Here is a 16,598-nt window from a genome sequence, read left to right as displayed (position 1 = left end):
ACGACAGACCAGCTGAAACATCGTGCCACCGCAGGACAGAGTGGGTGAAGAGGCTGCCATCCCCCGTCTGGGAGATCTAGGTTTCAAGCCCACGTTTACAGCTTAACAATGATTAAAGTGGACCGTTAATAGCCCTCGACAATGATTAAATCTCTGTGCCTTACAGTCATTTACAAATGAGGATGATGATACCCCGTGTGATTGCTAGGAAGATTACATTAATGTATATAAGGTACTGAATGGGTTGTCAGGCATGTGGAAAATACCCCCGTGAACGTTAACTTTATGTTAACAGAGAGACCTGTATTCAGATCAAAGTTGCATCCATATAGGAGAGACCCAAACCGTTACTGTGAAAAAGAAGACAGGAGTTTTCGGCAATGAGAAGCTCCGAATGAGCTGTCTCAGTGTGGTGATGATAGTTATTTTAGAGATCATGCAGAGATCACCCCAAGCATACTGCCTTGGTCATGGAAGACCACCGTGGGTCTCCTAGTCCCCTTGTATTCCACACCATCCCAACTACTTCTGCTGTGTGTTAAGAGTAGGTTTGGGGGCAGGTGTTTAGAAGCGATGGTATTAATGTGTGTTGCATGAGCTATGACTGAGGAAGGCACTCGGAGGGAGGCCAGGATAACCGTCTCAGAATTTTGAGCCTGTGTATTTGAAAGTCTGACCTGTAAAGAAGAGAACCTCTACTTCCCCTGAGTATCAGACAAACTGAATGCGGCCTGGGGAGCGTGCCAGGGAGGAAAAGGTGTTCTTGTTGGGTGGAAAGAACAACTTGGTCAAAGTTGGTGCCACCTGGCAGTTGGAATAACACTTTCTCTAAGGTAACCAACCCCCTAGATATTGCTTGAAGGCTCACCTAGGTTTTTGTAGAGAAGTATCTGAGACCAGCATGAGATGTGCTTGACCTTGAAACTACCTTTCCCCTCCCTCTAAGACCCTGTGCTTGGATGACAGGGGTGAATATGACTGTGTAAGTACTTGTTTGCTTCTAGACAGAAGACAGATCTCATAGCCCTCAGAGCTTCTGCTATTGTATATTCCAAAGCAGGATAGAGTGGAAGGTTAAAGAAGACAGTTACCTGGGGAGCTGGGGGGGGGGTGGGGGAGGAGGGGGTGGTCAGGAGCAGAAGTCTGTAACTTCTTCCCCACCCTCTACAAACCTCAGTATTTCAGAAAGTTCAGATGTTAACACAAGGATGCTTTGTCCAGGGGCCTTCCTGTTAGGAAAGAAGGGGACTCCGAACCGGGTCTTGAAAACCTCTTCAGGTTGCAAAGAGGAACTCCTTAGTACACATTTGGGAGAAAATGAGAGCTTTCAGGCACACTATGTTCAAAAACTGGGGCCCACCTCTTTTGCTCACCAGCCTTTCTGTGCTCACTGTGAGTTCTGTTCCCCAGGCCTCTCTCTGTCTCTGCGCGCATTCCCAGAGCCCTGGTTCTCACCATAACCTTTCAGTGGGTGCACTGAATACTTTTGGTTCCAAAAAGAGAAGACAAAGTATCTTCAGGATTCTAACCATGAAAATGTCTCTCTGGCTGGCTGCTACTCCAGCACAAGAGGAGGTTTCTTCTTTTTTTTTTTAAGATTTTATTTATTCATTTGAGAGAGAGAGACCACAAGCAGGGGGAGAGGCAGAGGGAGAATCAGACTCCCCGCTAAGCAGGGAGCCCGATACGGGGCTCAATCCCAGCACCCTGAGATCGTGACCCGAACCGGAGGCAGACGCTTAACCGACTGAGCCACCCAGGTGCCCCAGGAGGAGGTTTCTTTTGGCATTGAGAGGAGAAGCATTGTTGCAAATGTGACTTTCTTCTGTGAACATTTAAGACACTGGGGTTCCCACTTGAACTTTCTTTTGCCATGGGTAACTGATTTGGTTTACCAGCTTACAGTTTTCCAGGCAGAAGCTTGTCTGAGAGTTGTTTTAAGCTCCACCTGGGATTTCTGGGCAGTGGTTCTCTGGAGTTTTCCATTAGCCAGTTCTCAGGATGTCAAGAAACTTAACAGTCGATTCTTCTTGTCTTCCTTTTGAGAAAATTGTGCTTTGCTATATATACATACATCATACACATACACACATAGGTATGCATCTAGCTCACATATAGTTGTACAAGGATTATTTTAGTTTTATTTCACGGCTTCTAAGCGTTTTCACATAAGGCTGCTTTTCCATGCTAGCTGACTTACTTAGAGAACTCCAGACTAATACACTAGGATAAAATATAGCAGCCCTCCCTGAGCCGGAGAAGCCTTGATGTTCCTCACCACTTTGCTCCCATTGATAGAGGTCTTTGCTTGGGGTGATAGGTGGGGAGGAGTATGTGCATGTGGATAAAAGGGAGGACAGACTGAAGATGATTTTACAGGGTGAGAGGATCCTGTGTACACCAAGCAACACATCTCGAACTGAACCAGTCTTTCTCTGTCCCTCCAAAAACAAAAGCTGGCCACACTTCCCACATTCTCCAGATGTATCTTACATCTGCCGGCTCCCCCCCACCTGCATCACCGCCTCCCTGATCTGGACCACCATCATGGCTCACAGAGATGGCTACCGTGACTCTGCTCCATGGGTCACCGTCCATTCTGTTTTCTACTCAGCAGCCAGAGTGATCCCTCTAAAATGTATATCTGCTCATGTGACACCCTGCTTAGAATCCTTAAATAGCACCCCTTTCCTTTTTAAGAGTAGTCCAAACTCCTACTCGTAGGTTTTCTCTGCCGCTGGTCTCACCATCTTTCCTGTCTCCTGCACCCCTCCGGTCCAGTCAGTCACACGTTCATTCTGAGTCTGGTCCTCTTGGCCCATGCTGCCCATCAGCCCTGCCAACACCCATGCACCTGGCTAGCTCCTGCTGGCTTTTCAAGCTTGGGCCTGGCAGTCCCTTCTCCAGGAAGGCCCTCCTCACTGGTCCTTTGCTTGCCCCTCTTGGTACTCCCATTGCCTGCCCTCAGGGTGGGGAGCCCCCCCGGGGGATGCTGGCTGTCTTGTGCTTGCCTGTCTGTAGGACCTAGCCTAGGGCCTGGCTTGTAAGGCTGATATTTAATGAAGGGAGCCTTTCTCATCCCTTCATCTGTGGCTAAATGCTTCCTGGAGGACAATGCTGACAGCCTTGAGTGGACTTGGGCATTCAGCTGACCCAGCTGTGGTCCTTCCCCACCCCCCACCCCTGGTATCCGATGGAGTCACCTCCTCCCCTGACAGGACAAGAAAACCGTAAAATTTCTCTGGCTCCTTTATGTCCCTGATGCACTTTGGAGCTGAAGTGCACTTTCCTGGAGTTAGCGGCGGTTCACCTTTATGCATAATGATGCCTGTCAATTAGGAAAGACATCCCTTTTTTTCATATGGAACAGTGGTATGTCACTTAGGGTAGCCCAGAAATAACTAAGATGTCTCTAAACTAGCCTGTGTTTTGCGTTAGAAGCTTGACCTCATTCGAACATCCATGAACTTATTTCTATTCTTTAGAAATTAGTTGGGATAAAATTGTGACTCAAGTGGCCCCCTTTCCATTTTTTGTTCCCTGAGAAGAGGCTGAGTTCTCCACCTTCTCTTCCAACAGAACACTTTATAATCATATGCTTTTAAAAATGGTTGCTCTTGAGTAAAGATTGTTAAGGAACTCCCTGGCAAGAACAAAAATAAATGTTTAAAAAAAAACTTAGAAAGAACTTAGTGAATATAAGGACACTGGGGAGGGGGAGGGAGTAAGGCTGGTGTGTGACTTATTTCCTGTCCCCCATTTCCTGTCCCCCAAAAATGAAGAGAATGAGCTTTTATATGCAGTGCCTCATTTTTATGTGACTGTGACCCCCAAATCAATCCTTTTAGTGATAGACGTGGGACATGCCGTTAGCTTTTCCAACAATTTAGATCGGTTTTGGTTTTCATCGTTGGTCATTCTAAGAATTCCAATGAGTAGAAGGATCTCGTGGGCAAAATAAATTTGCTTTTCCCCCTGTATATTTGTAGTTTATAGCAGCTTTCATTTTTCTTTTATTTTGAAAAGCAGAAATGCCTTTAATCACATTAGGTGTGTTCCTTCTTCGTGGAAGCCAGGAAAGAGGTCCCCTTCCTTTCTCTCATAGCTCTGTAGTTGGAAATTTGGTAACTACTAAATTTTAAGTTCTGGCATTTGTATGGAGAAGCCATCCATCTGCTGGCGAGACATACTGCCCGGGGCTTTTCGAGAAATCCCTTAATAGTCCTAAACACTAATAATATTTATATACATTGAGATGAGACAAAATTTACAGCAGGCTTCTGGGGCTGACTCCAGGACTCTCTAATCCTGAATTTCCCGCGTGTTTTCCTGCCTCCCAGAATCCTCGGGTTCTGCTCTGGCCAGGGGAACACCAGCTTCTGTCCCTGGAGCAGTCTCTTATTTACAGAGTTTGTCCTCTAGCAAACAGGTCACCTCTCCTTTCTCCCCACCCCCCATCACACTCCATTCTTATTCCCCTCGAGTAGTCGATAGGTGTCGGGCAGTTTGGATCACGTACCATAAAGGAACCCCTTGATTTGTGATCCCTATAAGAGGAATTGTTCTGCTTATAAATAACATGATTTTACCTAATTTAAGCTTTGTTGAAATTCCTTCTGAAGGAGCTCTCCTTGCCAAAACAAAACCCTAATTCCCCAGCCTGCATGCTGCTTGTGGCAAGAACTGACTGACCGTGCATTTCCACGTAACACACGCCTTTGAAGGGTCTCGGGGGACCGCTGCCCAGAGATGCCGTTTCCATCGGAATGGGGAATGGAATGCAAAATACATCTGCAGATACTTTGTCAGGTTTGGGGGATTTCTTTTTTCTTTCTCCTAGTGGAGATGCCCAACATTTCATGTGGGTATAGCTGATTCCCAGCGAGTGCACAGGGATATTTTTTTTCTATTCTTTTAAGTGCTCTCGAGTTTTTAGTACTATTTATTTTTTTATTTTTATTTTTTTTTAAGATTTTATTTATTTATTTGAGAGAGAGAGTGAGAGAGAGAAAGAGCACAAGAGGGGGGAGCGGGAGAGGGAGAAGCAGACTCCCCGCCGAGCAGGGAGCCCGATGCGGGACTCGATCCCGGGACTCCAGGATCATGACCTGAGCCGAAGGCAGTCGCTTAACCAACTGAGCCAGCCAGGCGCCCCTTTTTAGTACTATTTAATATTAATGCCTGCCGCTTATGATTTTATATAGCATGTTACTTAAATTATAAGTGAGGGAAAGGGGGCTTGGCAAGCAGATATTGGCCCCCATTAGTCTCTGTTGGTGATCGTGAGATTCTTCATCAATTTTCCCTTCCTCCAATCACAAAGCATGGTGGTGGCTGATGGCCGGGGACTTCAGTACTCCAAGTGGGGTGTGCGCTCAGCGCAGCTGGTTCCTGCTAACACTCGAGACTCTGAACACGGGGTTCTTCAGCCAGTTTCATGTTAACCACATGAACCCAGGGGTCTATTATATTACAGAAACCTCGTAGGGGCAACACAACAAGGCTGTGTCTCTCCTCTCCCCTCACCTGATCCCTCTTCTGTCAGCTCGGCCCGCTCTGGTCGTGGTACCCTCTGTGCTGCTGCTGATGACCTCTCCATTATGAAAATCTGACCGTGTTGCTCCTCCCCTGCCGAAAATCTTCAGTGATGCCCATCACCCACCAGTTGGCGACTAGCCTCCTGCTATCTTCACGGGCACCCAGTCCTCTCACCACAGCGACTGGATTGCCTTTACACACATTTACGTGTGATTTCCTCTGTGTTATTCTTTATTCTTATCCTCCTCGTCTTTCATCTTTCAGCTCCAGCCTCAGCATCTCTGCCGAACCGTCCCTGATGCCCAGGGCATGCCATGAACCTCCACTCAAGTCTGTACTTATCTGGCATATTGCCCATTCCTTGAGGGCAGGGTCTAGCACACAGGTGTGGCACAATGCTAAATAAACACTTGCTAAATGCATCGACAACGAAAGGGTAAATGGACTTATGTTCCCGTTACTACTTTAAAAACCTGAACTAAAAGATACACAATTTATTTGTTTCCTTAGATCTTGAGCCTTGAAGTTAACCTCCATAATGGGTATATTTGAAATTAAATAGTCATTGAATCTATTTGATAATATTAGATGTCTTCACGTATGAGATCTGATGGTAGAGAGAGCGCACGCACTCATGTGTGTGTGTGTGTCTATGTATGTTTACTACAAATAACGCTAGGCTTGTAAATTCAAATTAGCGTTACCCTCCTCAAGATGATCACCTTGGTGGACAATATATGTATCACCACATTTTTGCAACTCCTATCTATAACATACTTCTTTGGTGTGCTTAGAGATATTTACTCCTTGTTATTTTTTGGGTAGCTCAGTTTCTGGAAATAGCCAGAAGTCATTGAGGCAATTCTGGTAAACAAAAGTGATATAAACCAACAGGAATGGTTTTATTCTTTGCTTATAAGTAGCTCTGAAGGTGTGTCTCAGGATTTTTCCAGTTGGGTCTAATGAATAGCAGGCACATAAATAAGATAAAAGTTTATTTCTCTCTCATATAGACAAGCCGAGAGGTAAGCAGTACAGGGTTAGCCTTTTGGGGGACCAAGATCCTTTTATCTTACTCCACCTTCTTAGTGGGCTACCTCATGTCCAGGATGGCTGCTTGAGCTTGATGCATTGCTCCTGCATTCCAGCCGGCAAGGAGCAAGGGCATGCTCACTCTGTTTTAAGGAATCTTCCAGTAAGTACCAGCCAAAAAAGTTTTCTTATATCTCATTGGCTGGGACATACGTCACTTCTAGCTACAAGAGAGGCTAAGAGATATAGTATCTAGCCAGGTGGCCAAATGCCCAATTAAAAATCAAGGTTCTATTACCAAAATAGATAAAAAGAATGAATAATGGGGGCGCCTGGGTGGCTCAGATGGTTAAGCGTCTGCCTTCGGCTCAGGTCATGATCTCAGGGTCCTGGGATCGAGTCCCACATCGGGCTTCCTGCTCCTTGGGAGCCTGCTTCTCCCTCTGCCTCTCTCTCTTTCTCTCTGTCTCTCATGAATAAATAAATAAAATCTTAAAAAAAAAAAAAGAATAAATAATGGAAGGCAACCTATGGTCTCTGCCAAAGGATAATTTCAAAGGTGAAAATTGCAAAATTATTTTAAGAAGCTTGACAGTATCATGAGAATTTTCTGTTTTCTTCAGAGGTGACAGTGTTCATTTGAATGTCCAAGTTCTGAAATTCACCTTTTTGCAGTAAAGTAGGAACTCTTGGATGCAGTTCGTGGGGTGTAAATTGGTAAAAACTTTCCAGAGGATAGTTTGATCTGGCGAGATCAATCCTGGAAATTGATCCTCAGGAAATAATTAAGGATTCTCATGAAGACTGCAGTGTTCATTGTAATAATAAAATGTTAGGAGTAAACAAAATGTCTCATAGTAGGAGACAGGTTATAACTTACACTATACTGTGAGATGCAATGTGGCTGTTAAGTGATTATGGAATTCATAGTATATTATGCCAAAAAAATGGTTTCAGGATGGCTTGTTCCTTTTTTGTAGATATTTATATGTATATTCACATGCATGGGGGGAATCCACATGAAGGTATTGATAAAGGAGGTATTTGGGGCAGATGGACTAGACGTCCTATATATTTTCATTTATTATACATATTTAAATAATTTTGTGTTTGTTTCAGAAAAAGCAGGAAACATATAATGCAAACCAGATTTCGTATTTTGTTGATTTATACTTTATTTGCTAGTGAGGCTGACAGCCCCACAGAGTGTGATCATTACATCGTTGTTATGGAAATAAAATGCCAGCTCATCTACTTGGGACATGAATTGTGGAGCTCTGCTTTTTAGACACTTCTTCACTTAAGTTTAGCAGAGTGGCTCAAAGGAGATGGTTTCTAATATGCTATGAGTCCTCTGGGCTCAGAGACACTGCCCACCACCCTTTGTTTTTTGTATTTGAGAATGACAATCAGATGCAGGGACTTGTTGGTTATGTAATAGGTTAGGCTCTGTGAATAAGTTAATACCATCATTTTTTGGAGTCAGACCTTTGGTCTACAAGCGTACACAGGCTTTTTCTAAAGCCCTTTTGTAAACCCGAATAGTATCCTCTTTACTATATTCCAGTTTCATCATTTTTTAAATAAACGGCTTTTTGAATGATTTTAAAATACTTGTCATAACATATATGATAAGATAATTTTTCAAATAATCATTTCTGCACACTAAGGCTTTTCAAGGTATTTCAAGGAACACATTCAAAATGCAGAAGGAACAGCACATAATGCTTTTAAAAGGAATAATACGCCGAATTGTTCCCATAGGGCTACTGCATTCTCATGTTGGCCTCAGGCAAACCTCTAACGTGGATATTACTACCCCCATTTTATAGATGTGAAAAGAGAGGGTCAAGGTCAGAGAAGCTAACGAGTCATCAGGAGCACACAGGGAGTAAATAGGAGAGGCTGGACTGGAAACGCAGAGTATTTTCTCCCACCTTCGTGAAACTGTGACTGCTCTGTAGCATTGCCCGTGCCTCCGAGCCTGCTGCGGGCTGCAGAGCCCTGTGATGCTCCGTCTGGGGATTTCGTGGGTGGGCGGTTGGTTGTCTGTCACTGGGGCGACCTGGTCCGGGGTGGCCGGTGACCCGGGACAAAGCAGGCCGGGCCCGGAGGAGGCCGTCCAACCCCCGTCCCAACCCCCCCCCCCCCCGACCACCACCACCGCATCTCACCTGCTGTCCCCTCCGCCCCCACAGTGTGCCCGAGCGCGTGCGGGAAGCGGGCGTGCACCGAGAACAACGAGTGCTGTCACCCCGAGTGTCTGGGCAGCTGCAGTGCGCCCGACAACGACACGGCCTGCGTGGCGTGCAGGCATTACTACTACGCGGGCGTCTGCGTGCCCACCTGCCCGCCCAACACCTACCGCTTCGAGGGCTGGCGCTGCGTGGACCGCGACTTCTGCGCCAACATCCCCAACGCCGAGAGCAGTGACTCCGAGGGGTTCGTGATCCACGACGGCGAGTGCATGCAAGAGTGCCCCTCGGGGTTCATCCGGAACGGCAGTCAGAGGTCAGCCGTGCAGCACCGCCCCCCCCGCCCCTGCACCCCCCGGCCCCCCAAGGAATGGCGACGTTGGCGCTGCCCTTGTTCCGTCGGGACCTCCCGGGGAGGTTAAGGGCCATGGGTCCACTCCCATGGGCTGGCGTAACTGACATTTTATATGAGATTCTATAGAGGGACAATTGCCCCCCCCCCCCCCAAAATAATCTGTTTGTTTTATGTTGTGTTTTGGAAGCCTACTGCCTGGCCATTTGAAATTAAGTGCCCGGCCTGCTGGCCTAGGTACCTGGAGGTCACAGTCTCCCCTCCCTGCACTTCCCAGGCTGCCTGCCAAGCAGGTGTGGGGTAGACCTGGGAGGACTGTACGTTGAGGTTGTCCCATCCCTGGTGCCACTGAGCACCAGCTCTGTGAAGTCTTGGGGAGTGCAGGAGAGAAGACAAGCCAAGCCCCGAACAGTGCCCTTGACATAGCCAGCAGACCCAAAGTCTGTTAGCACCCACTCCATCCTGTGCCCTCACTAGCTGCCACGAAGAGTAACCAGGAGCTTAAAGTAACCTGTGTTTTCCATCAGCACCTGCTCCTCTCTCTCTCTTCCTCGACACCCCCTTCTCTCAGTTTCCTCTGTCTCTCTCATTTTCTTTCCGAACATTGAGACTTCACTTGGGAAGCAAAGAGGTTCTTTACAGCAAAAAGCATCCCTCTGGTGTATGTTGGCTGGGCTTCTTTTTTTTTTTTAAAGATTTTATTTATTTATTTGAGAGAGAGAATGAGAGGGGGGAGGGTCAGAGGGAGAAGCAGACCCCCTGCTGAGCAAGGAGCCCGATATGGGACTTGATCCCGGGACTCCAGGATCATGACCTGAGCCGAAGGCAGTCGCTTAACCAACTGAGCCACCCAGGCGCCCTGTCGGCTGGGCTTCTGTAAATTTTTTGTTGGTTTATGTTTTTGAGAAAGCAATAGTGGCATTGTTATAAAATACAGAACTATAGCCCTGGAAGCAAAAGACCAGAGGCTTGGGGTAGTTTGTCCCTCCTCTAGGTAGAGCAGAGAACTCTTAGGAAAGAACAGTTTAGTGGCAGTGGGCCAGATGCTTCCTTCATCTTCAAACCACAGATAAAACTCACATTCTTTCATAATATTAGACACAGAACAACTTTCCACCTGTTATAATGTCTTTACTATTATAATAATAAAAATTATCCCGAATACTTTTTTAAAAGATAAGTATGCCAAGGACGCCCCAGTGAACTGTAAAGTATACATAGTCCACCCAGAATAAGTCAACCACATTTTACTCACAATTTATTGGTAGCCTTAGGACTTAGGAGGGCTTTCCCAGTACCCTGGGGCAAGCCTAGAACCCAGATGAGGCTCAGCCACAGTTTCTCCTGGGGGTGGGAGGAGAGATGGGACAGCTGGTGCATGAACTGGGAGTAGTACCATCTTTGTCCTGGGGATACATTGTCCTGTGATGTAGTGGACCAGCAGGAGGGGAGTGCTATACATTTCAGCGGTGTTGTTTCTCCCACTGCAGTGCATTTTCAAAGAACTGAGCTGTTTTATTCCCTACCGGTTCTTATAGTCTGTTCAAAGCTACAGATGTACCTCTTCTATTTTAAAATAAAACACCGTCAAGAAAGAATAAATACCACCCTTTAAGACCTATTTGGCACTGAGTTTAAAATACTTATTAATACTGTTTATACCCTCCCTGTACCCAAATGGATTCAAGGAAGCTTAATCTATAAACATGTAATCAGAACACTTCCTTAGAAAAACGTTTTTTTGAAGTGCTAGGTGATTCCTAGACATTTTAGTAAAGGTGTTTGGTTCAGAAATTGCTATTTGAATAAAATGTTGGGGAAAGCTAAACATACACTTAACATTACGACCTAGAAGTCATACTCGTGGACACTCCTCCCAGAGAAATGAAAATATATGTCCACATAACAACACGTACACAGTTGTTCACAGCAGCTCCATTTGTAATAGCCAAAAAAACCAGCTCAGATGTTCTACAGTAGGTAAATGGTTAAACAGACTGTGGTACATCCATACCGTGGACTATTATTCAGCCATAAAAAAGAGCAGACTTGGGATAGATCTCAAGGACATTATGCTGTGTGGGGGGAAGAAAAAAAGCCGATCTCAAAAGGTCACATACTATAGAACTCCATTTATATAACAGTCTCAAAATGACAAAATTGCAGTGATGGAATATAGATGAGTGATTGCCAGGACACAGTTAGGGATATGAGGATAGGGGGTGGCTCTACAGGAGATCTTCCTAAAGTACTTCTGTATCTTGACCACGTGAAGATCACATAAGAGATATAAGGTGACACGGAATTAGACATATATTGTACCAGTGTTAATTTCCTGGGTTTGATATTCCATTATAGTTATATAAGATGTCACCATTAGGGGAAACTAGGGGAAGGGTACAGGGGAAAAATACTCTTTGTAACTTTCTGTGAATATTTCAGGATAAAAAGTTTTTTAAAGAAGGAGAGTGGAGGCATTAAATGGTATGTAGATAAATTAGAATAAAAAACAAAACCAAAAAGTGCTGAAGAGAAGCTATTACCCATAGAGAAGGTTGAGTATGATGTTACAGGAAAGAGAAATCTTCCCTTCTGTGATTGACCCAGTTCCTTGGGAAACCTTCCCTGTCATTCTCCCCACAAGAAATAGGAAAATAGCAGGGAAATTTTGTTTACCTGTAAGTTTGTAAACAAAACAAATCCCTGCATCTTTGCCTTAGATAGGCGGTAAGGTTTCATTAAAAAACAAACTTTCACGTAAGCTATCACACTGTTTTCTTGAATGTTTTTTATTTACCTTAATGAAGTTTAAAAGATCATTCAAGAACAATAATGTCAATACACCTGGCTCCCCAATTCACTGTCCTGTTTATAACACACACACATGACATAGCGGTATCATTTGTTTGGAAATCAACCCGACTTTGATCCTTGGTCTGTGGTTCGGCAGCCAGATTAGCATTTTGTCCACGATTTCTTAAATTAATAATGGTAGGTAAGCAGGAGAAGTGCCAGTCTCACTGATTCCTGATTCCTGGTGGTTCTGCAGCTCGTTTGGGATATAGCATTTGAAACAGGAGTTCATTACAAAGTCACGGAAGTTCCTTGCTTTCAGCGCATATGCAACGAAAACAACATTTCAATCGATTTACAAGTTTCTGCAAAACACTGTCAAGAAATAATTTCAGTGAAAAAAAAAAGAAATAATTTCAGTTGTACCTTAGCAAGAAAATAATGGATCTGTGTTATTCCACATGTACTTTGGAATTCCTTGCTGGGTTTTGCTGGGATGCTGGTGGTGAGAGCGAGACTCCTGTTAGTGGCAGAGACCCCGCTGTCCCTTTGCTGTCCCAGTCCAGTCTCCCAGCTGCCCCCCCACCCCGGGGTGTGCCGGGCAAGGCCACAACACTGGAGAGCAGCCCCATTTTCCTCGGGAGCCACTACTGTGTCCTTCCTTCAAGGCTGTTTCTCCCACATGGAACCAGCTGGCTCCCCAGCCGACAGCCTCTGATACACACATGCTCCAAGGATGCATCACATATTTTGTCTGGAAACAAGAGGCATGCTTTTCCTTTGTAGGCACTTTCTTCTTTTGGTTGCAATTCGAATGGCTGATCCTGGGTGGCTTCGGGATGAGATATGGTGTGCCCACTTGAATGCTTCAGAACAGTTGCTTTTGGTAATGTGTACTGCAAAAACAACTTAGAATAAAAGGGTGTCTTCATGATTTTTTTTTTTTTTTAATGCAAGGAGCCTGACTCAGTTCTCTGTGTTTTTGGTTGATTCTTTATCTTCAACAGCATGTACTGCATCCCTTGTGAAGGTCCTTGCCCCAAGGTCTGTGAGGAAGAAAAGAAAACAAAAACCATTGATTCTGTTACCTCTGCTCAAATGCTCCAAGGATGCACCATCTTCAAGGGCAATTTGCTCATTAATATCCGCCGAGGCAGTAAGTATTCCGTCCTCCTGGACGAGAGGGCTGGATCTCTTGGTTTTCTTTTGTTGATGCTTTTCCTTCCCATCCATGACTCACAACTGAAGCCTGGGCCTAGAAAAACAACATGGGGCATAAGCCTCATGCTCAACACCTCTTTTTTGAATTTCCCTCAAAGATTAAAAACAGACACACACATACACACACACACACACACACACAAAAACCCAGATTGAAAGGCAGTCTATTTTGCAGCCATTGGCTCGGCGTTTATTCATGCCCTGGGTCATCACTCATGTTTCTGTTAGCCCTGCCTTACGCAGGAGATGCACGTCCCAACACACACAGGCCCCAGAAGACGCTGGTGGATCAAAAGTGTGACTCAGTAGCCTCCAGCTGGACCAGGGCCTCAGGACTTCAAGTCCAAAGAGTTTTGGTTACTTGGGAGGTACCGAGGAGACTGTGCAAACGGAACAGTTTAATGATACCCCTTTAATATTTTATGAAGTCCAAAGAGTGGTTAATCTCCAAATTTTCTTTGGAGAGCAAAAAAAAAAAAAAAAAAAAGTGTGTGTCACCACGTATTTAAAGCTTCGATTCTCACCCCGGTAGGATCACCATCATTTGTAGTAGACGGTTCCTGGTAATTGCATGTGTGCAAAAGCATTACTCATGGACTTATTCTGTGATATTTTCACTTCTGAGCTTTAACTGACAATGGCTTCTAGCCTTAAATTCTCCACCACTGGGACCACTTGGTCAAGGTACCTATGATAGTTTCATAACCTAGAATAAAAGTTTCTCAACCTCAAGGTTGAGGTTGAGAAACTTGAGGTTGAAAGGATTTTTTTTCCCTAAATCCTTTTGTGGAGAAATTTTTGCAGGTTGGCGTGGGGGGGCGGGGTGGAGGATGACTAATTTATTTATTCTGTGGATTTACTGTTCCTTAATACTGTTTGTTTGGTGAGTGAGCATGCTCTTATGGTTTAGAGATGGCAGAAACACATTTGTGTTCAGTCCTTTTGGATCTTTAGGTACTCCTCATTTTCCAGAACCCCTCTCACCCCTCCACCACAGAGATAACTTTGCTTTCATACAGCTAGAACTCTCTTACCCTCATGGTGCTTCTGCAGTTTTATTCCTGGGGCACCTGGGTGGCTCAGTGGGTTAAGCATCCGACTGTGGATCTCAGGTCAGGTCTTGATCTCAGGGTCATGAGTTTGAGCCTGGCATTCGGCTCCATGCTGGGCATGGAGCTTACTTAAAAAATAATAATAATAAATGAATAAATAATGAAGTTTTATTCCTTTTGCTCTTACTAGATTTCTTAATTTTTGAAAAGATGCCCTCATCCCCTAGAACATACCTTTTAAGTACCTAACTCTTCTTTTTCTTAAAATTTTCATATCCTGAAGATAAGCCTTTAATCCATGAATTAAATCCATGGAGAAGTAGAATTTGAGAAGGAATCGGTACATATTCATGCGTGGTGATGAAATGTGCCTTCTTGTTTAAGTCCAGTGGGAGATATCAGCTGGATGTAGGGTGATAAGACATCTCATTGAAAAGGACATACCCAGCCTCGACTAACAGACATCCATCCTACCGGCATTTAAAATTCAGGATCTTTTCCTTGAAATATCAACCACAGGCAACTTCTGGTGTTTATAACTTGAATTTCTCCTAGAAAACCATTAAACTCTACAATAAGCATAGTCCCCAGCCCTCCAAGATAGCATCCTTATTCTTTTATTTTTATCAAAGCAAAATAGAACCTCTCATTAAATAAGCCTTCAACAAATCATGTGCAATAAAATCCCATTAGTTGGACCATACCCAATTCATTATAGTATTTATTGTAATTTTGGCATAAGTTGAACCGAAGTTTATGTTTTTTTTTTTACTATGAGGAAAAGACAGGCTAAACAGGATGATGAGAAAGACAGTGTGTATATATTATGTTGTTTTCACATACGTAGTAGTAGCAACTATTTTTCCAACTGTCCTCTCGTTACGAAAATCATACATGTGCATTGTAGAAAACTTAGAAGCACAGAAACGAATTTTGAAAAATCAGCAGAGCAGAGAACCTGGTGTGTTAACATTTTGGTGTGTTTTCTCCCAGTCTTGGTAAGATGGACTCTTTAAATATAGATCCCTGTATCTTAGGAACTGGAAATGCAGCAAAGGCAGTTCCTAATGAGACCGAGAAAATGTTGTTTATTTAGTCATGCCCTCCTGTGGAGGCAGTGCTGTCTGTTGACAGAGCGTATTAAAAGACGTTCCCTAGATTTGTCAGCCTTAGCTAATTGGCAGTCTGGTATTTATGATTTTACATTCGGTTAATCAGCCTGGGAGCTACAGTACCCAGCCTTCTAGAAAGTCTCCTTCCCCGGCCCCTGAGGGGCCCTGTCCCAGGAGAGGTTGTTGAAAGTCAAGCCCAGGGTAGTACATTTTTGACAGGGATGGCGGGTCCTGCACCAAGACCTGCCACGGAATCATTCTCCAGACGTTTTTGTGAGAAACCGAGTCATGCTCACACTACGCGAACGCTCACTAACACGTCCCCCTCCTCACGCAGATAACATCGCCTCAGAACTGGAGAACTTCATGGGGCTCATCGAGGTGGTGACAGGCTACGTGAAGATCCGCCATTCTCACGCCTTGGTCTCCTTGTCCTTCCTAAAAAACCTTCGCCAGATCTTAGGAGAGGAGCAGCTAGAAGGGTAAGTGCTCCAGATTTCGTGGGCTGACATTCTCCTATTACAAAATAAGTAGCGTGCTTTTAAAACTCGACGTCACTGAGGCAAGGACTCTTTCTTGTTACGAAGAAGAAAGGAGGAAGCAAAGGTAAGGCCGGCGCCACCTGCGTGATGGCCCACGCCCTCGGGCAGAGTCCCGTGCGGCCATGATTCTCCATCCTTGGGATAGTGCTGTTCTGGAGAACTGTGTTGTGACCTGTCAGTCAAGGGCTGCGTGTCCAACCGTGACCATGGAAACTGCAGACTGGGGTGCTGGTGGGGACCCTCTGTGCCAAGAGCAACAGGAATGGGTCTCATGTGCTTAGCCCTTTGTGAAATCATCATTGACATGACTCTTACCCCAGGATTCTATATACTACGTAAAACCATTCCATCTTTTTAAAATACGGGGGCACCTGGGTGGCTCAGTTGGTTGAGCGTCCGACTCTTGATTTCAGCTCAGGTCATGATCTCAGGGTCATAGGATCGAGCCCCACATCAGGCTCCGCACTCAATGCAGAGTCGGCTTGTCCCTCTCCCTCTGCTCCTCCCCACTGTCCTGCTTCTCTCTCAAATAAGTAAATAAATAAAATCTTTAAAAAAAAAAAAAAAAAACAAGAAAAGAAGAAAAACAGTTGACCTTTGAACAACATGGTTTGAATTGTGCGGGTCCACTTGGACACAATTTTGTTTTGTTTTGTTTTGTTTGGATAAATACAGTATAGGACTGTAAATGTATTTTCCTTATGATTTTTTTAAATAATATTTTCTCCAGCTGACTTCATTGTAAGAATGCAGTACATCGT

General features: G+C 44.7%; 1 protein-coding gene across 4 annotated transcripts in view; it reads left to right on the top strand.

The window, feature by feature from the left end:
- IGF1R (insulin like growth factor 1 receptor) overlaps positions 1-16,598 on the top strand; it is a 300,057-nt gene that overhangs the window by 230,476 nt on the left and 52,983 nt on the right. For all 4 annotated transcript variants that reach the window (XM_064569953.1, XM_064569955.1, XM_064569954.1 and 1 more), the window contains 3 exons: positions 8,769-9,081; positions 12,918-13,066; positions 15,633-15,777. In XM_064569953.1, the coding sequence (XP_064426023.1) occupies positions 8,769-9,081; positions 12,918-13,066; positions 15,633-15,777 (607 nt within the window). The remainder of the gene's footprint in view (positions 1-8,768; positions 9,082-12,917; positions 13,067-15,632; positions 15,778-16,598) is intronic.

Source organism: Mirounga angustirostris, unplaced genomic scaffold, assembly GCF_029215605.1.
Source record: "Mirounga angustirostris isolate CCGP_5_RB_7025 unplaced genomic scaffold, mMirAng1.0.hap1 SCAF_9, whole genome shotgun sequence".
NCBI classification, from domain to species: domain Eukaryota; kingdom Metazoa; phylum Chordata; class Mammalia; order Carnivora; family Phocidae; genus Mirounga; species Mirounga angustirostris.
The sequence above is the reverse complement of the archived record's forward strand: the minus strand, read 5'-3'. Positions and strand labels throughout refer to the sequence as shown.